Source organism: Sphaerodactylus townsendi, linkage group LG15 (genome assembly GCF_021028975.2).
Source record: "Sphaerodactylus townsendi isolate TG3544 linkage group LG15, MPM_Stown_v2.3, whole genome shotgun sequence".
NCBI lineage: Eukaryota > Metazoa > Chordata > Lepidosauria > Squamata > Sphaerodactylidae > Sphaerodactylus > Sphaerodactylus townsendi.
This window is the reverse complement of record NC_059439.1, coordinates 26749977-26777507: the sequence shown is the minus strand read 5'-3', so window position 1 is coordinate 26777507 and position 27531 is coordinate 26749977. Positions and strand designations below refer to the sequence as shown.

Below are 27531 nucleotides of genomic sequence, written 5' to 3'. Positions count from 1 at the left end.
AAGAAAGAAAGAAAGAAAGAAAGAAAGGAGGGAAGGAAAGAAAAAAAGAAAGAAAGAAAGAAAGAAAGAAAGGAGGGAAGGAAGGAAGGAAGGAAGGAGGGAGGGAGGGAAGGAAGGAGGGAAGGAAGGAGGGAGGGAGGGAAGGAGGGAAGGAGGGAAAGAAGGGTGGGAGGGAGGGAGGGAAGGAAGGAAGGAAAGAAAGAAAGAAAGAAAGGAGGGAGGGAAAGAGGGAGGGAAGGAAGGAAAGAAAGGAGGGAGGGAAGGAGGGAAGGAAGGAAGGAAGGAAAGAAAGAGAGAGAGAGAGAGAGAGAGAGAAAGAAAGAAAGGAGGGAAGGAAAGAAAGAAAGAAAGAAAGAAAGAAAGAAAGAAAGAAAGAAAGAAAGAAAGAAAGAAAGAAAGAAAGAAAGAAAGAAAGGAGGGAGGGAGGGAGGGAAGGAGGGAAGGAAGGAAAGAAAGAAAGAAAGAAAGAAAGAAAGAAAGAAAGACAAAAGAAAGAAAGAAAGAAAGAAAGAAAGAAAGAAAGAAAGAAAGAAAGAAAGAAAGAAAGAAAGAAAGAAAGGAGGGAGGGAGGGAGGGAGGGAGGGAAGGAAGGAAGGAAGGAAGGGAAGAAAGAAAGAAAGGAGGGAGGGAGGGAAGGAAGGAAGGAAGGAAGGAAGGAAAGGAGGGAGGGAGGGAAAGAGGGAGGGAAGGAAAGAAAGAAAGGAGGGAAGGAAGGAAGGAAGGAAGGAAGGAAGGAAGGAAGGAAGGAAGGGAGGGAGGGAGGGAGGGAGGAAAAAAAGAAGAGTGGGAGGAAGGAAGGGAAAGAAAGAAAAATAAATAAGGAAGAAAGAGAACAAAAGAAGGAAGGAAAGAAAGCGCAATTTATATGTGTAGCCAAGTACCAAAGCCCAACAAATGCTGAGTCTCAAACTGTTATGAGCTCGTCATCTTCCTTCCCCTTTGGAAGCGGGAAACCAGAAAAGGGAAGCTCCACCGGCGCCCACCCGACACCCCCTTGGCTCGGAGCTCCGGCCCAGAACCCCGCGACGGTGGGTGGAGACGCAGGCTGGGCTCGAACCGCCTCCCGGCCCGCCTCTCCATCTCCCATGGCTGATGCAACGTGGACGGAGCGCAAAGCAGCAGCCACGCGGCGGGCGCGAGCAGGTGGGCGCCTCGGGGGGCAGCGATCGGGGGGCAAGGAGTCGAAAAGCGGCGGGCGGGCGGGGGGCCGGGGCGGTCCCGAGCCGGAGGCCGCGGGCATTTGCTCGCTTTCCTTACCCAGAGGGTCTGCGCGCGTCTCCATGCCCGGGCACACGCCTCGCCTGCCCGCTGCGCTGCAGTCGCCTCCCCCAATAGGAAAGAGGTCGGATCCGCGCCATAAACGACAAGAAGCGGGACCCCCGCCAGGGAAAAGCCTCCCGGGTGGGTGGGGGGAGCGGAGAGCCGTGGGGGGAGCCCAACAGATGGTCACCCGGCCTGGCAGTCCGGGCAGCGCCTTCCAGCGAAGGTCGAAGCCACCCCTGGGCTCTGTGTGCTCCATAGGGTTTTTATGACCAGATTACATGAGGCACGATGGGGGTCAGGCAGAGGGGAAGGGCTTGGGTTGGACATATCCGTGCCCAGAGTTTCTGGGGACGCATCAGAGTCCCAAATGTGCAGCTGGATAGAAACCAGAGTGAATTGGACCCCTTTGGACAGCAGGGGAGGCATGCTGGGGGAAGGGGCTGTCAGCTCGCCACCCACTTACGGTGCCCCACAGGTTGTCAGCTTGCCGCAGGTGTCAGCTTGCATAAAATTGTCGGCTTGCAGCTGGGTGACCCACAAGCTGTCAGTTTGCAGCCAACTTAGGGTGACCCACAAGTTGTCAGTTTGCAGCTGATGTCATAAGTTGCATAAGTTGTCGGCTTGCAGCTGGTGACCCATAAGGAGCAGAGGTGGTTTGCCATTGCCTGCGTTCGCGTATCGCGTGCCAAACCCTAGGCTCCCTTAAGGGTCTTCCATCTGACTGCTAACCAGAGCTGACCCTGCTTAACTATCAAGATCTGGGCTATCCAGGTGAAGGCAGGTGAGCGATACTGGGGTTTTTTTTAATGCTTTCCCCTATGTGCAAAAAAATATCGCAGCAAACAGAGAATGGGTTCCACTAGGAGAGAGCTTCTAAGCCAGCCTGCTTTCTCCCTGGAAGCCTGCTTTTTCCCTAGGGCGCTAGTTTAATACTAGGAGTGAATTCAAAAAATTTGCCTGCCAGCTAAATTGGTGTCGTCCGAGTCTGCTTTTGACTGCTAACCAGAGCTGACCCTGCTTAACTATCAAGATCTGGGCTATCCAGGTGAAGGCAGGTGAGCGATACTGGGGTTTTTTTTAATGCTTTCCCCTATGTGCAAAAAAATATCGCAGCAAACAGAGAATGGGTTCCACTAGGAGAGAGCTTCTAAGCCAGCCTGCTTTCTCCCTGGAAGCCTGCTTTTTCCCTAGGGCGCTAGTTTAATACTAGGAGTGAATTCAAAAAATTTGCCTGCCAGCTAAATTGGTGTCGTCCGAGTCTGCTTTATGCTTTTAGGGTTTTGTTTGCGTTGCAGGCCAAATGGCAGATATACCCAGTACTTGAGAGAAAACCGCAAGTCCATGCAGCCTATGGTGTCCTGGCACGTTTTGCTAACTAGTTAGAGAGAACTAAACATGTCACTCGTTCTAAAAGCAAAAAACTATTTTTTTCAGTATTTTCCCAAATGTCTAGTTTTTCCACTGGAAAAACAGGGAGAAAGCCTTGGGGGAAAACCTGGGGGAAATGTGTCCCCCCCCCTCCCCAAATCTTCACATCTGCACCCCCTTGTGTTCCACAGTCTGATTGGGCATTTTTTACTTTCATTTCAGTTTCTTCTTTAGCATTACGGGTGCATCTGCCCGTTGTTGGATGTTGGGCCGTCGTTGTGAGAGAGCAGTCATAGGATCTCTTGTCTGCACAGGTAAAATCCAATTGTGAATAACCATGATAATGCGACAATTTCCTGAGATTTGTGGGTGTCTGAACTGCCCCATTAACTTTTCTTACGAATCAGGTTTCCACATGCGTTTCAATCCTCGTTTGGAATCCTCGTTAGAGAAAATCCTCATTTGGAATCCTCGTTAGAGAAAATGCAAACCGTCGTTTGGCGGTTCAGATGTATTGCCAAATTGTGGTTTGCCGCAGAGGCAAACTCATGCATCGGGCGTGAGTTAAGTGGCGGGGAAAGAGCTCCCTGTTCGGCTTTATGCAATCCAATTAAAATTGTGTACAGCACCTATGTATGCCTTTAGCCATTTATGTATGTATGTATGTATGTATGTATGTATGTATGTATGTATGTATGTATGTATGTATGTATGTATTGGGCTTGATAGACCGCCCAACCCCCAAAGGGCTCTGGGCGGTGTGCAATGAGACATAAAACAAATAAAATCTCATAAATACAATATCGCAATAAAACATTAAAACTCATTAAAATACATTATAGCAGCAATTACAGATAAAATTACAGATAATACATACACAAAGGCATGCCCAGATGGCGCCCAACCCAAAGGCCAGGAGGGCCAGCATTGCCCCAAAATAGGTGGAATCAGCAATCAGGCAATACTGAAGATGGCAAAACTGTTGTGGGGGCTCCGGGGCAGGGAGTCTGGGCGGCTGGCATCCCCAAAGGCCTGGTGGAATAACTCGGTCTTACAGGCCCTGCGGAACTTGCCAAGGTCCCGCAGGGCCCAGACAGCAGATGGTAAAGTATTCCACCAGGACGTCAGGGCTGGGGCGCTCTGGCCTGGGTAGACAGCTTTGTGGATGATGAGGGCAGCTACCAGCAAATCTGTGGGTCTTGGGCATGCAAACCAAGTCCACACAGCTGCTGGCCCAGGTGGCAGCGTGGCTTAAACAGGAAGCCGAGCTTGTGCGAAGTTACACAGGGGAGGTTGTTCTTTGCCAGCCCTGTATTTAATTTGGGCCAAAAGTGTTTGTGTACAAGGAGAAGAGCATGTGACCTTGAAGATCCTCCGCACTAATTTCATGTAACAGTAGACCAAACTATGCCTGTATTTGTTGATTACGTGGAAGCAGGGAGAGATTGTGGGTAAGAGCAAATGCCGCGTTCCCACACTGCACCAGTATGTAAACACCAGTGTTATTGTGGTGTGGTTTAGGGCGGGGTGGTGCCAGTTTTAGGGAGTAGCAGAGGGTGGAAATTGAAGATAGGAAGAATACATGCGCAATGCACAAGAGGACGTGCCCAGAGGGCCCCTGAGTTGGTGCGGTGGTAACGGCTGCCATGTTTCCCATACACTGTTTTCCCACACAGGTGCGCTGCAGTGAATCAGGAATTTCTTGCTGTTGACGGCCATTTAGTCCTAGTAACTCTTGGTATTCCAAAGCACATTTTTAGCATGGGTAGTGTAGCTGTATCCACAAAATATACTCTCTGAAGCAGTCCTAAGAACGTAGCTGATTTTCGTACACTAAAATCTGTGCAAATTTTACATCGTGCCTCTATTTGGGGGCCTGCGTTTGCTACTGATGTTCTGCCAGCTACATTTCAGTCCCGTTGTTTATCTGGCCTTGTAAGTTAACTTGTTGGAAACCTTCTGTTTTAGTTTTGTTCACGCCTTTGTGCAATTGCTTTGTCGGTGGCCATGTGGTGTATTGTAAAATGAATGGGTGCATAATGTGTACCTTGAGGGGAAAGGGAGTGTGGTTTACCCTGATCTCCAGAAGTCTTGGAAGCTAAGCAAGGTTGATACTTGAAAGGAACCCCCCGGAGAAGGAGGAAGAAGAGGAGGAGTTTGGATTTATACCCCACCTTTCTCTCCTGTAAGGAGACTCGATGCGGCTTACAAGTTCTGAGTGGCAGAGGCTTATCTGGTGAACCAGATGTGTTTCCACACTCCCACATTCCTGCTGGCTGTCCTTGGGCTAGTAGTTACAGTTCTTCGGCACTCTCCCAGCCCCACCTACCTCACAAGGGGAATGGAAGGGAAAAAAGCTTGTAAGCCACCTTGAGTCTCCTTACAGGAGAGAAAGCTGGGGTATAAATCCAAATTCCTCTTCTTCTTCTCCCTCTCAAATACTGATTCTGCTTAGCTTCTAAGATAGGGCTATATCAGTGATGGCGAACCTATGGCACGGGTGCCAGAGGTGGCACTCGGAGCCCTCTCTGTGGGCACGCGCAGACAGAGTTCGTTATGTGGGGGCGGAAAATCACACACACCCCTCACACACACACATATCTAGGCTGGCCTGGGCAACTGAGCATGACATGTATGCACTGCAGTGAGCAGGGAAGACTTGGCTGGCGGGCCTGGTGCCTATGCTCCGGGTGGTTGCTGCCTGAGGGGGGCGGGTGGTGCAGAGGTGGCAGAGATGCTAGAGAGGCACAGAGCAGTGCGCGCGGGACTTGCTGGAGGCTAGAGCAGGCTGGCCCCTGCTTGAGCGGGTGGGGTGGAGGAAGAGGGAGCCAACTGGTTTTTTCTAAACTAAAACCTCAGCATTCAGGTTAAATTGTTGGGTTGGCATTTCGCAATAAATAAGTGGGGTTTGGCTTGCAATTTGGGCACTCGGTCTCAAAAAGGTTCGCCAACACTGGGCTATACCGTGTGGCCTTCTCTCTTGATTAGAAGTTATGACTGTCGCATAAAGGACAACTTTGTGTATGTCGAATGGGTTGTCGTTTGGAGCTTGTCCACCTGCATAGGTCATAAACCAAGCAATACAAGAGCAGTCTTGCTCCCCACGTTTCTGAATATTCTCATCTAACGAGTCAGCTTCTCCATGTCTAGGTGGTCTCATATTCCTCTGTACCGTATCTAACATATCCAAGTTCAAACATTTGTGTTCTGCCTTTGAGTAGAAGATGAGATACCAGATCTACCCGTAGCACTTCTGTTTGTTCTTAACTCAGATTTCTTTATGCTTTCTTGTGTTTAGGGAGATCTGCTTTCAGTGAAATTCTACTCCTTTCTTGGGTGGATTCGGACAGACCCACAAGAAGTCCCTGTGGCAGATAAGTATGTGTTAAACCTTCATTTGCGGGTGTGAATTGGATGTAATTTGTAATTTGATATAATAAAGGGGGAGGCTTGGGTTGGGGGGGAGTGGAATGGGGAAGTTTGGGGTCGAGGGGAGGGTTGGAAGGTAAGTATTGGGTGGGGAGGGGGCAGCAGGAATGCTTGGGTTCGGGGGGGGGAGGAGGAGGGCTTCTGCCGGTCTGCGGAGAAGCGAGTGCTAATAAGGTTTGTCGTCACGACGTTCTGTCCCTTGACCATTTCTTGGTTAGGAGGAGAAGATCTGCCAGCAGTGCCCCTTTCTGAATTCTCCCTTCCCCCTGCTCTCGCACCCTCCCTGTCCTTTTATCTCTGACCTTGGCTTTCCTCGATGTCACTGGCAGGTTGGCATTGAGTCAAGTCCTAGGCACTAATGAGAGTTGGGCAGTGCCAGCACAACAAAGAAAAGGCAGCAAGCAAAGACTCACCACTAAACACAAAGCTAGACAGAGCAATTGGCCCTGGAAATTGGCCACTGGCGTAATGCCCATTGGGCAAGGTGGGCAGCTGCCCAGGGCATCACCTTGTGGGGGGCATCAAAATGCTGGGGGGGGGGCACATTTCTGAAGGCACAGTCTCAAAACTTTCAGCCCCCATCTATTAGCTCCCATTGGAAACAATGGGGGATGGGGCACCCCCTTTGGGAGTCCATAACTTTGGACTCCTTGAACCAAACCTCACCAAACCTGGGGAGTAGCTTAAGGACAGTCTCCTGATGATATGCTGAAATTGTGGTGCTTATATGTCTAAAAATGCACCCCCTGCAGGCACCAATGTCCTGGTGCAAAAAGAAATTTGGTCGTGGTGGAGTGGCCGCCCATGGGGGGGAGGGCATCCAACTCAGGCTTTGCCCAGGGCTACAGTTTGCCCAGGGCTGCCTCGTTACGCCCCAGAAATTGGCGTTGCCCTTTCTGTCTCTCTCTGGTCTTTTACACGTGTTTTACACCTGACTCTTTGGATGGGCACAAAGACAGGAAGTTAATGATTCTCCAGGTGGGTGGTTTTGCAGGTGGCGTTTGGATGGAGCGTGGCGTGATGAACAGCCAGCACTAGTAACCAGGCAGTGTTGAATTCAAGAGAGAATTGGGGAAACTGGAAGCACTTGTGCGGGGATTTGAGAGAGAGGATCTTGGCTGGTGTTGGTGGTCGGGAAAGCAATACTTGTTGTCAAAAAGGCTGTATGCTTGAGCTTGCTTTCAAATCGGAGTTAAAATAGGACTGGCAACAGATGCCATTTAAAGCAGATAGAGAATTAGGATCCGGGCAGGCAACAAGTGCAGTGAATAGTAGATCATTTCAATTTCCAGTTTTTCGGGCCTTGATCGAAAGCCTGGCGGGACAGCTGTGCCTTGAGTAAGAAAACCATTTAGTTGTTTGGGAAAGACTTTTCTCTGTTGGAGAACCGCCGTCGTGGAGTTGTGAAACTGACTTTTGCTGAGTTGGGCCCCTTCCGCACACGCAAAATAATGCATTTTCAAACCACTTTCACAACTGTTTGCAGGTGGATTTTGCCATTCCGCACAGCTTCAAAGAGCACTGAAAGCAGTTTGAAAGTGCATTATTCTGCATGTGCGGAATGAGCCTTGGATCATCTACTGCAGTGGTTCTCAACCTGTGGGTCGGGACCCCTTTGGGGGTTGAACAGGGGTCGCCTAAGACTCTCGGATCAGTGTTCTCCATTTGTAAAATGGATAAATGTTAGGGTTGGGGGTCACCACAACATGAGGAACTGTATTAAAGGGTCGCGGCATTAGGAAGGTTGAGAACCGCTGATCTACTGTGAATGACCACAGCTCTCTGGGGTCCTTCACCTCACCTGTTGCCCGGGTGTTGTTTTTTAATGAAAACTGCAGGGACACCCACTGAGACATTCAGCATACAGAGAGCAAATGCGCTACCTGTGAGCCACGGCCCCTTATCAGTGGTCCGAGTCAATATCACGCAACTACCTATATTTCACGCACATGCTTTGCTCAGTCTATTATTTCCTGTCTTTCAATTTCCCCCGCTGGGGAGAGAGATCAGCAAGTGTGGCTGTGTGCGTTGCATTGTTTTGAGCTTTCATTCATCATATTGGAAGCCTGCGCTTGACACATACGTGGCTGTTTTTATCTAAGCGTTGATATCAAAAATTTGCCCAACTGGCTGTGAATGAATGTAAGCATATTGCAGGGCATGAAATGTGAGTATGGGCTGTCGGCACATAAATGAGAACCTTTGTTTGCGTCAGTGACTCATCAGCGTGCACCCGTGACAACCATCTTTGCTTATAGTGTCACAATCCGTACATGCTTAGTTCTTGTCTAAGTGCATCATAATCTCAGAATCAACTCTGGATGCGTGCGCCCTTACAACCGAGTGTGGAGACCGTGTACACATGGGACTTGACTCTCTATGCAGAACAGGCAACACGTACTAAGGCGCACATTTGGAGAGTGAATTACACATCCGCTCGTGTGCAAAAAAGTTTGGGAGCTTGCTTGTGTGCACAGCATTTTCAGCCGTTCACAGGAATATTTGCTAGCATTAGTGCATTGGTGTCTGGATGTGCAAGGGTGATAGGACCTAGCTTCATTCAGTTTCTGTGTGTGTGTTGCTCATCTTCTCCATAGATGGAAAAATCCAAAGCGGACCTAGAATCTGCAGCAAACCACCAAGGGGAATTCAATGAGGAACCGCTTCTGGATGAACCCGATGTCCGGCCCGCCTGGGGATCCAAGGTCCAATATATCCTAGCCCAAGTTGGTTTTTCTGTGGGACTTGGCAACGTTTGGCGGTTTCCCTATCTTTGCCATCAAAATGGGGGAGGTGAGTATAAAGGCGTAATTGCACCGTGTTCAGGACTTGGGGGGCGGGAGTCTTTGCTGGAAAGATGCCTGTACCTTTAACAGATCTGTGGTCACTTGGAGAGAATATTTGTTCGCCACAGGTGAATAAAGAAGCAGCTCATTCAATGGTGTATTGGCGGGGAGAGATGGGGACAGGGGAGGGACATTTGACCCAGTCATGTGTGGGTGTATATAGACGTGTTCTGACCTAGCCTAGGAAACTGAGGAGCTGAAAAACACTTTGTGGATATATGTCTGAAGACGGCACACAAGAGGCTGATATGAATTCTCAACACATGAACTGTTTTATTTTATTCTTACGGGGAAATGGTCAAGTCAGACAGCCGGGGAGGTTTCCGGTTTCAACTTGGCAGGTAAAAAGCCAGCAAGAATGAGGGAAACCTCATATAACTGCATGCAGCCTATAGTTTGTCACATGAAGGTGGCTGTTTTGTTTTGCCCACAGCCGTTTGTAGCTGTTGGGAGAGATTACTAGGCTGGCATTCCTTAAATATACAGGCACTCCTTAGAGAAAGCGGCATAAAGCTTATCTGACACACAATTTCTCAAGTCCGTGGAGGCAGAAATATACACACAGGTTCCGGTTTTCCTTGTTTGACACTCGATAGGGATCACCTTTTTTTCCCCCTTGGAGCTGTTTACCTCAGGGAAGGACTACTTGCTTCACTTTCTTATCTCAGGATTTGCCTAGAGGCAATGGTGGGATCCAAAAATTTTAGTAACAGGTTCCCATGGTGGTGGGATTCAAACTGGGGCTGGGCGGGGCACGATGGGGGCGTGGCCAGGCATTCTGGGGGCTGGGCATTAATAATTTCTCTGTTACTGTAAAAGACTCTTACTGTAAAAATAAGTTCCTAATTTCCAGCTGGTATCTTTCTGTCCATAATTTAAACTCATTATAGCAAGTCCTATCGTCTACTGCCAACAGAAACAACTACTTCTCCTCGAATTGACTGCCTGTCAAATACTTAATACTTTCAAATACTTAATTTTGTTTCTAGAAATCAAAAGGAGGATACTTTCCTTAAACAAGGAACTTTACTGTATTTCTAAAACATGTTTTTAAAACAGCCCAACAGGGAGAATTACCCCGTTTTCTACCTTCGCTAACCAGCCACATAGGAAACAACAGGACTTTATGATTTTTGGACCTAATGGAATTTCTAACGGAAAAGCAGACCCAATTAGTCACCCCCTCTCGGCACACACAAATAATTAGTAACCCCCTCTCGGGAACTGGTGAGAACCTGCTGGATCCCACCTCTGCCTAGAGGCCAACCTCTAACTGCTACTCTCAACTGCCGCTCTTTTTCGAACCCTCTGTCAATCAGTGCTCTCCGGCCAGCATAAGGCACGGGCAGCTAGCTGTCCATCACCGCAGTCTTCAGTGCTGCAGGTTAGAGAGGCGGTAAAACCTGCCTCCCCTTACTGTTAAATTATTGCTGATTCAAAGGGACAGGTGATTTGAGGGAGGTTGGAGTCTGTCGTGAGGGGAATGCTTGTGCCAGAATATCACCTTCTGTTCCTGCACAGGGGCTTTCCTGCTGTTGTACTTCCTGCTCCTCATTGTCATCGGGATTCCGCTTTTCTTCCTGGAACTGGCAGCCGGACAGGTTATCCGCCAGGGCAGCATCGGGGTCTGGAAGCACATCAGCCCCCGCCTAGTGGGCGTCGGCTTTGCAAGCTGTGTGGTGAGTTTGGACGTAACAAGTTTGGTGTGTTTGGACGTATAAAGCCGGGGTCAGCCGCTGGCAGCCTGCAGTACATAACCTGTCCATGGAAAATAATATAATTTCAGTTGCAAAATGGAATGCCTTTTCCTTTTTCTCTGCTTCCTTTTAGTCTGTACTTTCCCCATATTTAAGTATCCTGGTAACTATTAAATAATAAGGAGGACTTAGCTGTAGTGCTCTTGCTTGACACCCAGAAAGCTAGATCTGAGATTGCACATGCCTTAACAGACCAGGTGATCGGGAGCAACAGCCGCAGAAGGCCATTGCTTTCACATCCTGCATGTGAGCTCCCAAAGGCACCTGGTGGGCCACTGCGATTAGCAGAGTGCTGGACTAGATGGACTCTGGTCTGATCCAGCTGGCTTGTTCTTATGTTCTTAAGGCCCTGGGTTCAATTCCCGGCATCTCAAGTTAAAGGACCACGGTGGTAGGGGATGTAAAAGACATTCGACTTTAACTCTGGAAGCAGCTGCCAGTCAGAGCAGACAAGACTGAGCATGGTCTGACTCAGCAGAAGGCAGCTTCATATGAATTGGAGGAACTTGGTCTCTTAACCCTGCGGTTAAAGTAATGTGACCCTCCAGAGAGCCAGTGTGGTGTAGTGGTTAAGAGCAGGGGGATTCTAATCTAGAGGACCGGGTTTGATTCCCCACTCTTCCACCTGAGTGGCAGAGGCGTATCTGGTGAACCAGATTTGTTTCGGCACTCCTACATTCCTGCTGGGTGACCTTGGGCTAGTCACAGTTCTCTCAGAACTGTCTCAGCCCCACCCACCTCACAAGGTGTCAGTTGTGGGGAGAGGAAGGGAAAGGAGCTTGTGAGCCACCTTGAGTCTCCTTACAGGAGAGAAAGGTGGGGTATAAATCCAAACTCTTCTTCTTCATTGTGGACTTCTGCGGCACGTGGATGCAGCTAATTTCCCATCCATTATCTTTGGCACACACATGTTAAACATTTTGGCACCTTGCCTTCACCCCCACCTACTCCTGCTTGGGACTCTGATTAGGATCCTTTCCAAATAACACTCCCTCCCCAGGGGCATCTGCCTCAGTGCTCAGCGTGGTTATGGAGGTACTGATATTTCTTTCTCCTTCCCCGTAGGTATGTTCCTTTGTTGCCCTGTATTATAATGTCATCATTGCATGGAGTCTTTACTACCTGGGCAATTCCTTCCAGCTTCCCCTGCCCTGGGAAAGTTGCCCAGAAGCATCCAACCAAACAGAAGGTTAGTAAAGATGGACGGATGGGGTGTGTGGCCTCTTCTGTCTGTGCTGTGGATTGCAGAGTTCCCTAGATAAAAAATCCATTTCCTGTGGATCCTTGCTAAGAACCTTTAGTGAAGAGAAGGTTAAGAGGTGACATGATAGCCATGTTTAAATATTTGAAGGGATGCCACGTTGGTGAGGGAGCAAGCTTGTTTTGTGCTGCTCCGGAGACTAGGACCAGGAGTCGTGGGTTCAAGGTAAAGGACAAGAAATTCCACCTAAAATCAGAAAAAACTTCCTGATGGTAAAGGCTGTTCAACAGTGGAATGCACTGGAGTCTCCTTCTTTGGAGGTTTTTAAACAGAGGCTGGATGACCATCTGTCAGGAGTGCTTTGATTGTGTGTTCCTTCATTGCTAGGGGTTGGATTCGATGGCCCTTGGGGTCTCTTTCAACTCTATGATTCTATGATCTCTTATTCATGTACTAACTACTTTTATAGACTGCCTTTCTCAACGAGGCTCAAGGTGGATTATGCAGTTAAAAACAATGTAACGATAAGAGCAGTATAATAAATACCACCGCAGTGCAACAAAGATGAATTACAAAATTAGACAATCAGAGCAATGGTATAATACAGGGGCGGGCAATTATTTTTTTCCATGGGGCCGCATAAGAAACAGAAAATATGGTGGAGGGCCGGGCCCTCCTCCCGTTCAGAGGGGGCGTGCTCAGGTCAGCCTTTCCCGCTCCTTGCCCTCAGTTCGCATAGCAACAGTCACTCGCTCTCGCCACCCTCACCACCTTTTCTTCTCACGGCGCTTGCGCAATGTGGTGGGGCTCCGAGGATGGGGAGAGAACTACAGCTTTTTAAAAACTCTCTCGCAATCCTCCCTGTCTGTTCCTGACACCGCGCCTGCGTAAGAAGGCGGGGCTCCCAAGAGGGGGAAGTGCGCACGCGCGCGTGAATGACCGAGAGAGGCTTTTAAAAAAAATAATCCCAATCTCGCGCCGCTTCTCCTGGCCGCCATTTTGACGACGGGTTCTTCTAAAGCAGGGGCCAGTCAGGGTCATCCGGTGGGCCGGATGTGGCCCGCGGGCCGTATAATCCCCAGGTCTGGTATAATATATATGATGAACAAAGCAACCGAAACCATCCCAAATTCAATAGGTCTTCACTGTGTCACCCTGTTCCATTTATAAAAAGGGCCTCCTGAACAGTTCCTCTGACTCTTTCTTCTCTTCGTAGATATGGAGTGTTCCCAGAGTTCTCCCACCACCTACTTCTGGTACCGTGATGCCTTGAATGTGACCGACTCCATTGAGGAGAGCGGGGGCTTCAACCCAGCTCTTGTGGGGTGCCTCTTCGCTGCGTGGGCCATGGTGTGTCTCGCCATGATCAAAGGCATCAAATCCTCTGGCAAGGTCTAAACCTCTGCGATCGAGTTTGTTTTCTTTGCTTTTATGTAGAGAGGGACCTTCTGGTTGCACACGAATAATTATGTTTCAGCTGGGGACAGAATTCCTTGCTGCTTAATTAGTACATTGAAAATCAATGTGTGGTATTGCCCAAATGGCTAAATGGGTGTGTTCTTTTGTGGCACTGAAAGAAACCCAAGAAATGGGAGTTCATTGACCAAGCTGATTTAAAAGGATCCTTGTTAAGGGATCCTTTTAACAGCAGCACAGTAGCACATTATGTCTAGAATATCCCTAGAAAAAATGTAAATAACTGTTCTCTTAAATCTCAGCCCTTTGGGGTTTCATCTAGACTTTTAGCAACATGGTGATTTCTAAGCTAATGACTCCAGTTAGTAACTGAATTGGCTTAGGGACAGCATTGTAGAAGAAGAGGAGTTTGGATTTATACCCCCCCCCCCTTTCTCTCCTTTAAGGAGACTTGAGGTGGCTTACAAGCTCCTTTCCCTTCCGCCCACCCTCACAACAAACACCCTGTGAGGTGGGCGGGGCTGAGAGTGCTCTGAAGAACTGTGACTATCCCAAGGTCATCCAGCTGGCATGTGCTGGAGTGCACAAGCTGATTTGGTTCACCAGATAAGCCTCCCCAGCTCAAGTGGCAGAGCAGGGAATCAAACCCGGTTCTCCAGATTAGAGTGCACCTGTTCTTAACAACTACACCACGCTGCAGGGTTGAGAAGCAGTTGAACGAGGGATAGACTGTGGATGAGGAATTCTCTTTCTTCCCACCTGCCCCTCAAAAGTGGGAATAAACCCCATGGTATAAAAAATTATATTCCAGTGGACTGTCAGTGACCATTTTCATATCACTGTCGTGATCTGGGATTTGAGAAAGGAAACGCAAAGTTTGGGAAGTCTAAAAAGCAACCGTTTTGCCCTGGTGATTCTCATGAAAGCTAACACATATTCTCCATCCCACCACAGGTCCTGTATTTCAGTTCACTGTTCCCTTACGTGGTTCTCTTCTGCTTCCTCGTGCGGGCATTGCTGCTGGAAGGAGCAATGGATGGAATTACGATCATGTTCACACCCAAGGTGAGAGAGCATTGCCCCATGCAGAAAGTGTGTTCCGCTTCATGCGTTCTCTCTCTCTCTCACAACCACATTTTCCTCTCCTTTCCCATTTTGGCACAGTAGTTACCCCCACACATTCGTCAATGCAGAACGTGGTTAGCTTGAATGAGACCTTACAACACCGGGTTGGCGTACTGATTTGAAGTTGCAAAGGGTTTGAAATGCCTCTCTTGGGGTTAGATCTAACCAGTTTTTCTTGTGGATGAAAAAGAGAAGAAAACATCCACTTTGACCATTAAAACAGCTGCACTGGAGATCATGGGACCCACCTGGACAAAAGCTAAAGGGGATGGAGGCTGACATGTGGAAAGGAACTGGGGAGGACTGAAGGAGCTGGCTGGATCCAACCCATGTTACATAACAGTGGGAAAATACATCTACCATGTCATCTGGCCTCCCGTGGGCACAAGGGGGGGAGGGGGGTAGCCAGACGCCATCCACATTTTAAAATGGGTTCTGTTTTTATATAATTAATATTTAAATTATGTTTTAATGTTTGTTTTAACCTGTTGTGAACCGCCCTGAGCCCTCAGGGGGAGGGCGGTATATAAAACAAACAAACAAACAAATAAATAAATAAATAAATCTGAACAGCCAGAGACGTAATGCGCGTGGATGGCTGCCTAAAGGAACATTTAAAGCTTTTTTTACACCCAGTCGAAAGTGGGTCCATCTGCAGCATCTTATGGCTCCAGGCAAAGGTCCCCCCCACCCCCCGCAGTATCTGCTTTCTTGGGATCCTTTAGTTCCATGGTGGCGAACCTTTGGCAATTGGCCATGCTGGCAGGGGCTGATGGGAATTGTAGTCCATAACATCTGGAGTGCCAAAGGTTCGCCACCACTGCTTTAGTTGAAGGTGCTTTGAAGCCCAACCAGTGGTGGGATTCAGCCGGTTCGCACCACTTCGGCAGAACTGGTTGTTAAAATGGGGCTTGTAAACAACCACTTGTCAAATTATTTGAATCCCACCATCGGAACCGGTTGTTAAATTATTCGAATCCCACTGCTGCTCCTTTTAAAAACTGGGGTTGCCCGAAATTGAACCTGGGATGCTTTAAAAAGGACTTGCTAAGTTTGAGGCCATGTGCGTGGTCTAAAAGAAAAACAGGAGGGTCATTCTATTGTATATTTATTTTTAAAACTGATGTAATACATGACGATACAATGTACTGATGTATTGTCGAAGGCTTTCACGGCCGGAATCACTTGGGTGCTGTGTGGTTTCCGGGCTGTATGGCCGTGTTCTAGCAGCATTCTCTCCTGACGTTTCGCCTGCATCTGTGGCTGGCATCTTCAGAGGATCCTCTGAAGATGCCAGCCACAGATGCAGGCGAAACGTCAGGAGAGAATGCTGCTAGAACACGGCCATACAGCCCGGAAACCACTCAGCACCCAAATGTACTGATGGTTTTTAAGTTCTTGGTTTTTAAGTTCTAACTTTCCATCTATGGCCCTTTCTGCACATGGAGAAATAATGCACTTTCAATCCATTTTCAATCCACTTTGCAGCTGGATTTGTCTGTGTGGAAGAGCAGCATCCACTTGCAAACAGTTGTGAAAGTGGATTGAAAGTGCATTACTCTGCGTGTGCGGAAGGGGTCTATGTAATAAGGCAACAGAGTTTTATGTTTGTAAAATAGATCCTGACCCACCCACCCCTTTCCTCCCAGGACTTTCTGTAAATATTGCAATTTAAATTTAAATTTACTAAAGAAGAAGATGAGTTTGGATTTATATCCCCCCTTTCTCTCCTGTAAGGAGACTCAAAGGGGCTTACAATCTCCTTTCCCTACCCCCACAACAAACACCCTGTGAGATGGGTGTGGCTGAGAGAGCTCCAAAAAGCTGTGACTAGCCAAAGGTCTCCCAGCTGGCATGTGCTGGAGTGCACAAGCTAATCTGGTTCACCAGATAAGCCTCCACAGCTCAAGTGGTAGAGCGGGGAATCAAACCCGGTTCTCCAGATTAGAGTGCACCTGCTCTTGACCACCACGCCACTGAGTGGAAAGCACAAATTGTTCACCTTTTCTGAGTTGCTCATTAGCCCCTGTGGGGGATTCTCTGTCTAACCATCTGCTCCCCACTTTTTCCCTCTCCCTCCTTCCCAGCTGTCCATCTGGGGCGACATGCAGGTGTGGCGCCAAGCGGCCACCCAGGTGTTCTTCGCGCTGGGCCTGGGCTTCGGCACCATCATCGCTTACTCCAGCTACAACCAGCGCGACAACAACTGTCACATCGACGGGCTGCTGGTCTCCATGGTCAACTTCTTCACCTCGGTGCTGGCATCGCTGGTTGTCTTTGCGGTGCTGGGCTTCCGGGCTAACATGATCGCACAGGCTTGTGTGGAAAGGTGATGATCCCTTGCATGTTCCCAGCCGATTCCCACCCGTTTTGTTTTTCCCAGGGGATGGTGTCTTGCCTCTACATGAACAGGCTTCCACATGAACGGAAGCCTTGTGCAATCCCGTTTCCTCTTGCCTCCTGTATCGTTCAACGAGGCTGTTGCTCATTTCTACTTTTATTCCATATGAACCAGTAACTGGTGCTTAGTTGACACGCAAACAAAATTTCCCAATTCTGTATCCGCCCCTCTTCATTTGAAATCTGTATTGGCAGGATGAACTTAAAACCCAGTTTGCTGGTTCAGATGTGTGAAAGCAGCTGACTTTATAAGCTGCGTTCAGACCTCATGGCCTTTGGTCTGTGGCCTGAACGAGGCTGGGAATCCTTGGACTTGGAAGAAAGTAGCAGTGCTGGAGAGGAGAACAGCGTTGGTACAAAAAACAAAGTGCGTTAAAGACAGAGGGATCGGAGCCTCTTGCAGCAGGCGAAAGCATTACCGCTCCGCACATGCAGAATATTGCACTTTCAGTCCACTTTCACAATTGTTTGCATGTGGATTTTGCTACTTCGCACAGCAAAACGCAGCTGCAAAGTGCACTGAAAGTGGATTGAAAGCGCATTATTCTGCATGTGCGGAAGGGGCCTCTGGAAGACAGATCCAGAGGATCCAATCCCAAGGTTTTATGTGCGTGTAAAGTGCTGTTGAGCCACAGCCAATTTATGGAACACAGGTGGAAGTTTCAAGGCAAGTGACTAACAGGTGGTTTGCCATCCCCTTCCTCTGCGTAATGACCTTGGTATTCCACAGTGGTCTGCTATCCATCAGCCAATGCTGCTTAGCTTGTGAGATCTGGTAAGGTCAAAGCCATCCCAGTCAGCCCCCCACCCCCGCCCCGAGATTTTAGGGCATGCAAAATCACACACTTTCCCCCCTGCAATGTCAGACTTCTTCCAATGTTTTGTTGTCGTTTTCCTAGCAACCTAGACCACCTGCATCGTCTGCAGCTCGGTGACTTCCTCCTTCATGAGCCACCCCCTGCCAGGAATGTCTCGACCGCTCAGTACAGCGCCTGGTATCAGGGGCTCTCGAATGAAACAGAGAAGCGGTTGCTGGAGTTGGGGATTGGGGACTGTCGCGTCGAGGACGAGATGAACAAGGTGATTGGGCGGGGGGCATGAGAGTGAGACCATTGGCTGGTGCCTAGCCTGCATCACTCATGATCCACCAAATAGGGTTCACCAGCCAGGTACAGAGGCCTGTAAGGGACTCGGTGAACTTCCTAATGTTGCCACTTGCCTAGGACTAGGCAGGGGTCTGCAACCTGTGGCTCTCCAGATGTTCACGAACTACAATTCCCATCAGCCTCTGCCAGCATGGCCAATTAGCCATGTTGGTGGGGGCTGATGTAGTCCATGAACATCTGGAGAGCCACAGGTTGCAGACCCCTGGACTAGGGGTTCCTGCATCTGGCAAGCCAAAATATATGGCTGATGGGTTTTGTTGGCTGAGGGGGCAAAATCTGGGCTGTTCTTGCATGGTTGGTTGCCCTCTGAGCTGGATTCTTGAATATTGAACTGAGATGGAAGAAAAATACAGACGTAACCAGGGCTAGGTTCTCTATCCCAAACATAAACCAGGGAGGGTGAGACTTTGCAGTCTGGATTAAATTGTCATCATGACTGGCAGAGGGGCCAACCAATCCGGACTTTTCACAGCTGAGTGTAGGAGGTAGTAGTCTTTGCGGTTGCCACTAAGATCAGCCAGTGAGCACTCTGCAAAATGAGAGGAACCAGTTTCTTCAGTTCAGTCTGGAAGTGTGCGCCCCTGTCCAAGAAAGAGGCGCTTGAAACCCATAGCTAGCTTGGCCTTCAAGTTCTGTCTGTGTTCGACCTAATGCATGCTGCCGGACATGTTGGTGTCTCCATCACCTCGTTGCTCAGCTGATTTTGCCTGCAGTTGACTGAGCCCAGCAAGGGTACCAGCACAGGACTAAAGGGAAGGCTTCATGTTGTACCAATACGAGGTCTGTGGGTTTTCCAGCTGTTGCCCCGGAGCGGCAGAACCAGAGGGGGGATCCAACCAGTTCTCATCACTTCTCTAGAAGTGGTTACTAATTTTTTCTGAGTTCCGAGAGGGGGTGACTAAAGCAACCTCCCTGCCCAATAGGGACTGGAGGTGCGTGTGTGCGGCGGCGCCCCTGTTTGAATCCCGCCACCATCGGAACCTGTTATTAAAATGTTTGGATCCCACCACTGGGCAGAACCCCCCAATAAACCTGTGACACAAGGCACCTATTCATAAAGCATTTCCTCTATTTGTTTTCAGCTTATTGCATGCCAGATTGAGTGACTAACGCCTTTCTCTTTCTTGCCACAGGGTGTGGAAGGGACCGGTCTGGCTTTCATCACTTTCACCGAGGCCATGACGCTTTTCCCGCTGGCCCCGTTCTGGTCCGTGCTGTTCTTTTTCATGCTGCTCAACCTGGGGCTGAGCACCATGCTCGGGAACATGCAAGGGATCATCACGCCTTTGATGGACAACTTCCAGACCCTCAACCGGCGGCGGACCCTCTTCACAGGTATGGTGGAGCCCAGGAAGGGCCGGGCGTGGTTGCAGGGAGCAGTGCCCCAGGTGGGACACGGCGCCTGAGCTACACCTGCAGCAGAGCCAAGCCAAATGAGTTCCTGAGTGGCTAGAACAGATTAAGTTACGGCGCGAAGGTGGGGATCCGAAAAAATTTTAGTATTGAGGGTCTTTCGCCACGCCCCCTCAGCAAAGGGGGCAGAGGCGTACCTAGGCAGACCTGAGCCCTGGGCAAAACCTGAGTTGGATGCCCCCCCCCCATGGGCAGCCACCCCGCCACGACCCCCCAAATTCTTTTTGCACCAGGTCATTTCTATTTATTTTTAGTTTATTTATTTATTTATTTATTAAATTTATAGACCGCCTCATCCCCGAAGGGCTCGAGGCGGCTCACAACATGACTGTTTCCAGAACATCATCACATTATAGAAAATGCCCCAACTCACAAATCTGAACAACACACAGGTTCTTTGATAGAGACTGGTGAGATAAAAGGTACGAAAGGCTGAGAATCCATGAATTGCAGTACCTGAAAGGGATTAACCCGGTTCAGGGAGTTACATTATTCGTCGCAATTGCTATATGGAACCTTCACGTTCAAAGGCAGTGTGCCTCTCGGGGAGGCGAGGGCGAGGAGATGGAAAAGCGGACCCGATTAGTAACCCCCTCTCGGCACACACAAATAATTAGTAACCCACTCTCGGGAACTGGTGAGAACCTGCTGGATCCCACTTCTGCATTTAAGACTAGTGGGAGGGAACTTTCAAGGCCAAAAGCTCCTTGCCAGTAGAAAAGTCGCACAGCAAGGTGCAGTGAACTGGAATCTTTCTCCCTGCTGTGGTGTTAATTTCCAGATACAGGAACAGGTGGGATTTTTTTTTACATTTGGGGAGCTTAAAAAGTGAGCTCCCCTCACCTGCAGCTCCCCTCTTAGGTGGCACAACCCTCTATGCCATCCCACATTCTACTGCCTCGTTCTAATCTGTGTGGTTCATCATGCTGAAAGAGGCAACAAAATTCCAGGTTGTGGTACCTGAAGCTGCAAGGGTGTGTTTGACTGCTCTGCCATGTTTCTGATCCAAAACAACTCCCGCCCTGTTGTGAATTGCCCAATCAGGGAACAGGTCTGTTTCTGCGGGGAACTAGGCAGGAAAAGTGATCTATGCCTCCTGTGTTCCCCCCTTCCCAAGTCTGAAATGGTCCAGTCCAGAATCTGAATCCCTTCCCCTTTGGTGTAAGGTGTGTACCTGTTTTTCAGACTCAGTCATGGACTAATAAGAGTGCCTCTGGGCAGGTACAGAGGGCCCTCTCTTCACAACTGTGTAACAACAACCAGTCTTTGCTTAGAAATGGATTTGGGATAAGGACTTCAGGGCAGGATGTGACTCCCAAGCAGGCTGGAGCCCCAGCGTTTACTTCCCACGTTCCTCGTGTTTCTGGTTGCTGTCTGGCCCACTGATGTGAGGTCTCGTCTCCCTTCCTCTCCCCGCAGTGCTCTGTTGCGTGGTTGGATTCCTGTTGGGCCTGCTCTTCGTCCAGCGCTCTGGCAGCTACTTCGTGGCCATGTTTGATGACTACTCTGCCACCTTGCCCCTCCTGATTGTCGTGGCTGGGGAAGCTTTTGCCGTGGCCTGGATCTATGGGGCTGACAAGTATGTTTCTGCCCTGCCTCCCAACAGTATCTAAGCATCTGCCAATTTGACCTTTCAGTTTGATAGACATCTTTGTCTTCCTGTTAGATGCCCTGTTGAGTATTGCTTTAGTTGTTACTTTAGTTCAGAGAACTTGCCTTGTGTGGGGAAGTCCCCAGCATCCTGACCCTGATTTTGACCCTAGAGAGAAGCTGTTGATCAGAGCAGACAGTACCAAGCTAGGTGGATTGGTGGTCTACCTCTGTATATGGCAGCCTCATATAGCTTTGAGGGTGGGTGGTGGCTTAGCTGTCAAGCATCTACTGTGGAGAAAGTCCCAGGTTTGGTCTATGCAACTCCATTAAAGAACTGAAGATAGGAAGTGCCTGGAAAGGAGGACCACTGCTAGTTAAGGGTAGCTAGTACTGAGCTCGATGGACCAATGGTCTGACTCTGTATAAGTGTCCAGAGGTAGCTTGCTGGGTTATCACTAGGCTGCCTGCATCAGCTTCTCCTCCAATCAGCTGGAGGACAGGCAGGCCCTGGCCACCATGACTGGATGACAGCAAGGCCCTAAGCCCTAAGTTGCCATTGGTCAATTGCTTCATGGCCCTGCACGGTCATCAAGTGTCTGTCCAATCCCTGGAAGTGGGACAAAACCAACTGGAACATTGGAGTGGTCACCATGGCAACAAGGGTAGCCTCACAAGGCCTGGAACAGGGTAGGCCTGATGTAGGCCCATGGCCGGTCAATTCTGGTGGTGCCTAAAGAAAGGAAACTGAGGCAGCCTTGAGAGAAGAAGGGACACAAGGTGAAGCCCAAGAAATACACCTTGCTTCCTAGGTAACTCTGCAAGGTGAGGCAGGAAAAGTAGACCTGCCCTCTAAGGCTGTTTCATGTGTTGTGCTCCATCCTTCTAACTCCAGGTTCTTGGATGACATAGAAGCCATGCTGGGCTGGCGGCCTTGGCGCATCTACAGCTACATGTGGCGCTTCGTTAGCCTGGCATCAATGGTGTGCCTGCTGCTAGCAAGCCTGGTGCGCATGAGTTTGAGTCGCCCGACCTATCAGGCCTGGAACAAGCAAGAGGTAAGCCCCGCCCACCCTCCCTAGTCCTGCCCCTAAATGATTCCAGCCAATAACAATAAGCAATACGTTTACTTCTATAGAAGAACATTAATGTTTTTGGACCATTGTAATAAAATTATCTTAAGAACATAAGAACAAGCCAGCTGGATCAGACCAGAGTCCCTCTAGCCCAGCTCTCTGCTCCTTGCAGTGGCCCACCAGGTGCCTTTGGGAGCTCACATGCAGGATGTGAAAGCAATGGCCTTCTGCGGCTGTTGCTCCCGAGCACCTGGTCTGTTAAGGCATTTGCAATCTCAAATCAAAGAGAATCAAGACTGGTAGCCATAAATCGACTTCTCCTCCATAAATCTGTCCAAGCCCCTTTTAGAGCTATCCAGGTGAGTGGCCATCACCACCTCCTGTGGCAGCATATTCCAAACACCAATCACACGTTGCGTGAAGAAGTGTTTCCTTTGATTAGTCCTAATTCTTCCCCCCAGCATTTTCAATGGATGCCCCCTTTTCAATGTATGCCTTACAAGGGGTTTCTTCTTTTAAAATTTGTTTTGATCCTTGCGTGAACTTTGTCTCGGCCTGACCGAGTCTCTACCCTGCTCTTCCCTTCAGAGGGACGACAAGCCTGATGTGTAGCCCACCTTTGCTGCATTGTTGCTGGCCCCGTCGGATCCTGTACTCTTGGCTTGCTTCTCCTTATCTTGCTGTGAGGGGTGGGAGGAAAAGGTTACTACACAGGGCATCATGTGTGCCATGCGGGAATGAAACATGGTATTCTGGATCCACTGTGGTGTCCTTGATCTTTGGCCTGCTTCAGTTTTTTCACAGTTCTTGCAAGCATTCTGTTGATCCAAACAGAGCTTAGGAAGTTTTAGGCTACATGGGACAGTTCAGGCTACATGGGACAGTTCAGGCTACATGGGACAGTTCAGGGACAGCTGCGGTTTGCAAAGTAGGTGCTTTTCTGGGTCCTGCAGATTTAGAAACAATTAATGAAGCATTTCATAAAACAATTGTCAGTTAGAACCAGGGCTGGACCACCCATGTATATTTCACCTCTCACAAGATGGCCTGTTAATTTTCATTGTTGGTGTCTCTTCGCAGGCAGATAAGCAGCAACTGGAATACCCGCCCTGGGCTCTGGGCCTTCTCATAGGCCTCATTGTCTTGGCCGCCCTTCCCATCCCGATCATGTTTGTCCGGCAGTTACTGATAGAGCGATTGGCCCGGCGAGGCGGCCGGTCTTCTCTGGCAGTAGCCCCCGTGCCTCCTGAGGAAGAAGACGAGGAGGAAAGAGAGAGCCCAGCTGATCCTGATCACCAAAGTAATGGGTACCTGCTTGTTCAGACCGAAGACAGGCAGGACTTCTAGCTGGGATGTACCCCATACAGACCACAACCCATTCAAACTCTTGGAGAGATCCACCACTGTATTATTTTCCCCTCCGGCTCTGGCTTAATGGTATCAGAAGTGGAGTTTCTTTAGATCCTTTCTGGTGCAGTTTGTTTGGTGGCTGGCTGCCAAAGGCGGGGCAAGCCAATAAAGCAGGGAATCAAAATGGTTTCCACAGGTGACCTCTCCAAACCTACTGGGAACCAATTGCAGCTTGGCAAGCAAAGACCCTGAAGACAATGGAAGAGGACTTGAGGTACCTCAGAACATGTAAACTTGATGTACAGGTGACCTGAGGTAAACTGGAAGATCTGAAAACCTTGCAGCCAAAGACGGCTTGCGTTTGCTTTCCAGTGGATGCCTCTGCAGTGTTTTAATACTTTCCTGATAACTGAGGAGCAACGGTTACAAGATTTCGAGAGCTAACTTTGGAACCTTCACTCGGTGTGCTCGGAAGAGCAGCGTAAGACTCGTTGGGATCCAAGAACGGAAATGATCATCGCAGACCCATTGGGGGCTTGTCTTTTTTCCAGCTCCCATTAGAATTACTGCCCATATTCACTCCTCTCTGCCTTCACTGCTGGTTCTGTCCCCCTCACGGTATGTATTAAATGGTAAATTCCTTAGGTACAAGGAGTTTTCTGTTTATTGCCAGTCTGGCGACACCGGATATTCTGATGGTACTCTGTAATTATTAGCACTACGCAGAAATCAAGCAATAGGCTGCTGGCAGAAAGGACAGAATCCGTCAGGCGACAAGATTTCCTCATCGGCTTCCTCTGGTACACGGCTAACTGTATTCTGGCCACAACACCCTGGAAATAAAACTGAGTTTGGGGTTCGCAGCAGGTGAAATCCAGTAACCTCCAGTATCTGGCAAAGAATGTTGTTAAATTCAAGGCATCACATAGTGACTAAGAGCGAACTATGGATGAAATGTCCTTGCCCTGTTGATCTCAGCTTTGCCTCAAATTTACTAGATGGCTTTTGGGACAGCAGTGATTTAAGAACATACAAGTAGACTTGTTGGATCAGGCTAATATTCAGTGTGGTCCGGAGTTCTTCTTTCCAGTGGTGGAGAGTCAGGTAGCAACGGGAAGCCCGCAAGCTGTTGACTGCTCTCCAGCATCTCATAGTGAGAGGTGTCCTGCCTCTAAACCTAGAGGCACTATTTGACTGTTGTGGCTAATAGTCAACAATAAACCTGTCCAGACCCTCTAGGAATGTATCCATCACTGTGGGGCAGTGAGTTCCATAAGACAACTTCTCTTTTTGTGAAGAAGTTCTTCATTTTGTCTGTCTTGAACCTACGTGGCAGGGGGTTGGACTTGATGGCCCTTGTGGTCCCTTCCAAGTCTACGATTCTACTATCCATCAGTTTCACGCTTCGATCCTGACTGTTAGTGTTATGAGAGAAAAGTTAATAACTCTTCTTTCTCTACGCCAGCGCCGTGGCGCCACCCAACACCTTTCCTAGGGCCCACCAAGTATTTTTTAGGAAGTGGGTGGGCCCGCAAGGCTTCTGGTTGCCTCTTGGAGATTTGATTGGCTGTGTCGATGCTTTGGCAGCAGCAGTCGCTACAACACAAAGATCTACACTGCGTGACAGAAGTTAAACTGCAACTGCCGTTTGGTGGCTGCTTCGGCCTTCTGCCATTTTGCAGCAGCTGTTTGGTTGCTGCGCCCACCATGCCGCGTCAGAATTCCAAAGGCTCCCACGGGCTCAAAAGAGTGGGAGACGCACACCACGCATAATTCTGTGCACCCTGTTGCCAAAATCCCTCAGTTGTTTCTTTTCCTAAACTAACTCCCCTTCCTGAAACTTTTTTGCCTTGCTTTATAAGACTGGCCTTCCAACTACGTGATCTTTTTGGATGTCCCTTTTTCTGCACTTTTTTTCTCGGTTCCGCAGCATCCTTGTTGAGAGGCAGCAACCGGAAACGTTACTGAATTCCATATGCAGCCACACCACGGACTTGTAAACAGATACTACAAGATTGGCGGTTTTAATTCAGTTCCATGTGTCAATTTACCCTAGGCCATGTGCAATTGCGAGATAACAGCATTGGCTTGCCCTCTGAGATTGTCAAACGGGGCATGGGCATAATGTATATGGAGTGTTTTGAATGTTCAGAAGGTAGCGAAACAATATTGTTGGGATTCCTTTGATGGGCTAATAATCCAAGATGTCCGACGGATGTGTCAGTGGAGGTTATAATGGTTAAAAGGAGGAGAGGACGTCTCCTGATACTTCGGAATTTCTTCCAGAGATTCGAGACCATGACGCTATGCTCCTCAAGCGAATAGGGTGCTGTTCGGAGGTTTAGTCGCATGAGACTCAGAAAGAGACTGGCTAAAGGCGAAGCCAGCCAGGTTGCAGACTTCTTCTGCAGGGATCTGAGGCAAGATAGCAGATCTGCTGTCTTGTGCGACTCTGCTGCTTGCATACTTTGTATGAGAAAATGCTGTGAATCTCCATTGCTCTCCCTTCTGAAAGAAAGGACAGTCAGAAAATTCTGGTTGATGGGAAAACAGGGAGCATGTAGCAGTATTTATTATGAGATGCACTAATAAGAATAGGCTGGGGTCCCGTCCAAAATGACGACTGGTAGGATTTCTATCAGTGGGCTGTGACTTCCTCGCCTTCCCCAGGGGTTGCCAACAACTTGGGCCCCTTCCGCACACGCAAAATAATGCGTTTTCAAACCACTTTCACAACTTGGGTGCTGTGTGGTTCCCGGGCTGTCTGGCCGTGTTCTAGCAGCATTCTCTCCTGACGTTTCGCCTGCGTCTGTGGCTGGCATCTTCAGAGGATCATGTGATCCCAAGTGATTCCGGCCGTGGGATCATGTGATCCCAAGTGATTCCGGCCGTGAAAGCCTTCGACAATACACTTTCACAACTGTTTGCAAGTGGATTTTGCCATTCCACACAGCTTCAAAGAGCACTGAAAGCAGTTTGAAAGTGCATTATTCTGCATGTGCGGAATGAGCCGTGGAGAAAAATCTCCAGATTCTTTTGGTAGAAGCTTAATGTGTGGAAATGCACAGCTGAAGTTTTTCATGGCATGGAGGTAAACAACACCCGACTAAACCTCTCTTAAAGAGACAGAATATTTTTCTTCGGGGCAGTTGGGAACCCTAGTTTCCCCTTCTCAGTTGTTGGCCAAAAGGCTCCTTGAAATTCTGCTCCTGGGAGACTCCGTAGGAACAGAGTAGGGGAGGGTGGGGCAACGGGGAGGCAGCCAATGGCAAACTAGCTGAATGAATGTCTCTTGCCTTGTAGCCCCTATGGGGTCACCGTCAGTCAGCTGTGACTTGATGGCAGAAAAAGTGTTTTGCACAGCAAGACATGGTCAAAAAAGGGGGGGGAATTTCCTGATACTTTGGTACAGTAAAAAAGAGGCCTAATAGTAGGAGAGGTCATATCTTAATGTATAATTTCTACCGGGAGGGGGGGAGGGACAGATGTTTTTAGTTACATTGACTAAGAGATCTGCACAAACACCTTTGTCAACCTGTAAAACATGAATTTCCATGTGTTAGAAATTTTCACTCGTGATCATTTGAGGGACGTGTGTCTATTTTTCTATCTGTGTTTTCCGAGCTGTGGCTTCTCTTTAAGGCCCCTTCCGCACATGCAGAATAATGCATTTTCAATCCACTTTCACAATTGTTTGCAAGTGGGTTTTGCTATTCTGCACAGTAAATAATAATAATACAACAACCTTTATTAGGCATATTAAAATAGGCTCCAGAGCATTGCAGACATTTCTGAAATACAAATCAAGAGTACATTCAAAACACAGACAGATAAACTGTATCTAGCATTGGACGTTACTTAGAAAATTCTGTCACTTGTAAAAGAAATTTTGCTACTTTTTCCAAGTAGCAAACTTGGAAACTTTTCCAAGTTCTTTTTTCCCCTCTGTGTTATTTAACAAAAACTCCACAACAGAATTGTCAGAAGTCTGTTTCAGATTTGTCTAAGACCCGCCCAGGAGAGAAATTCCTAATGCTCACATATCTCGGACAGTCAAGTATAATGTGAGCAAGAGTCTCCACTTGGTTTTTACAGTGTGGACAGACCCGATCCTGGAGAGGGATAGATATG

General features: G+C 48.7%; 1 protein-coding gene across 2 annotated transcripts; it reads left to right on the top strand.

Moving 5' to 3' along the window:
- Window positions 1-1029: 1029 nt before the first annotated feature.
- On the top strand, window positions 1030-25560 carry LOC125444971 (sodium-dependent neutral amino acid transporter B(0)AT2-like). Of its 2 annotated transcripts, none has more exons than XM_048517766.1 (14): window positions 1030-1143; window positions 2854-2945; window positions 5930-6009; window positions 8658-8853; window positions 10428-10585; window positions 11729-11852; window positions 13081-13256; window positions 14235-14345; window positions 16493-16734; window positions 17705-17885; window positions 19105-19306; window positions 20804-20963; window positions 21870-22032; window positions 23131-25560. In XM_048517766.1, the coding sequence occupies exons 4-14, from the start codon at window positions 8658-8660 to the stop codon at window positions 23395-23397; spliced, it is 1980 nt and encodes a 659-aa protein (XP_048373723.1). In that variant the 5' UTR covers window positions 1030-1143; window positions 2854-2945; window positions 5930-6009; the 3' UTR covers window positions 23398-25560. The 2 variants fall into 2 exon arrangements, with proteins under 2 accessions (XP_048373723.1, XP_048373724.1); XM_048517767.1 differs by lacking the exon at window positions 1030-1143 and adding an exon at window positions 1210-1342.
- Window positions 25561-27531: the final 1971 nt, after the last annotated feature.

What these genes read in the sequence shown, in the direction of transcription:
- LOC125444971 (XM_048517766.1), top strand. Translation starts at nt 8,658, where the DNA reads ATGGAAAAATCCAAAGCGGACCTAGAATCTGCAGCAAACCACCAAGGG. An exon ending in TCGAGGACGAGATGAACAAG is followed by an intron (nt 17,886 to 19,104) that starts GTGATTGGGCGG and finishes TTCTTGCCACAG; the next exon opens with GGTGTGGAAGGGACCGGTCT. An exon ending in AGGCCTGGAACAAGCAAGAG is followed by an intron (nt 22,033 to 23,130) that starts GTAAGCCCCGCC and finishes GTCTCTTCGCAG; the next exon opens with GCAGATAAGCAGCAACTGGA.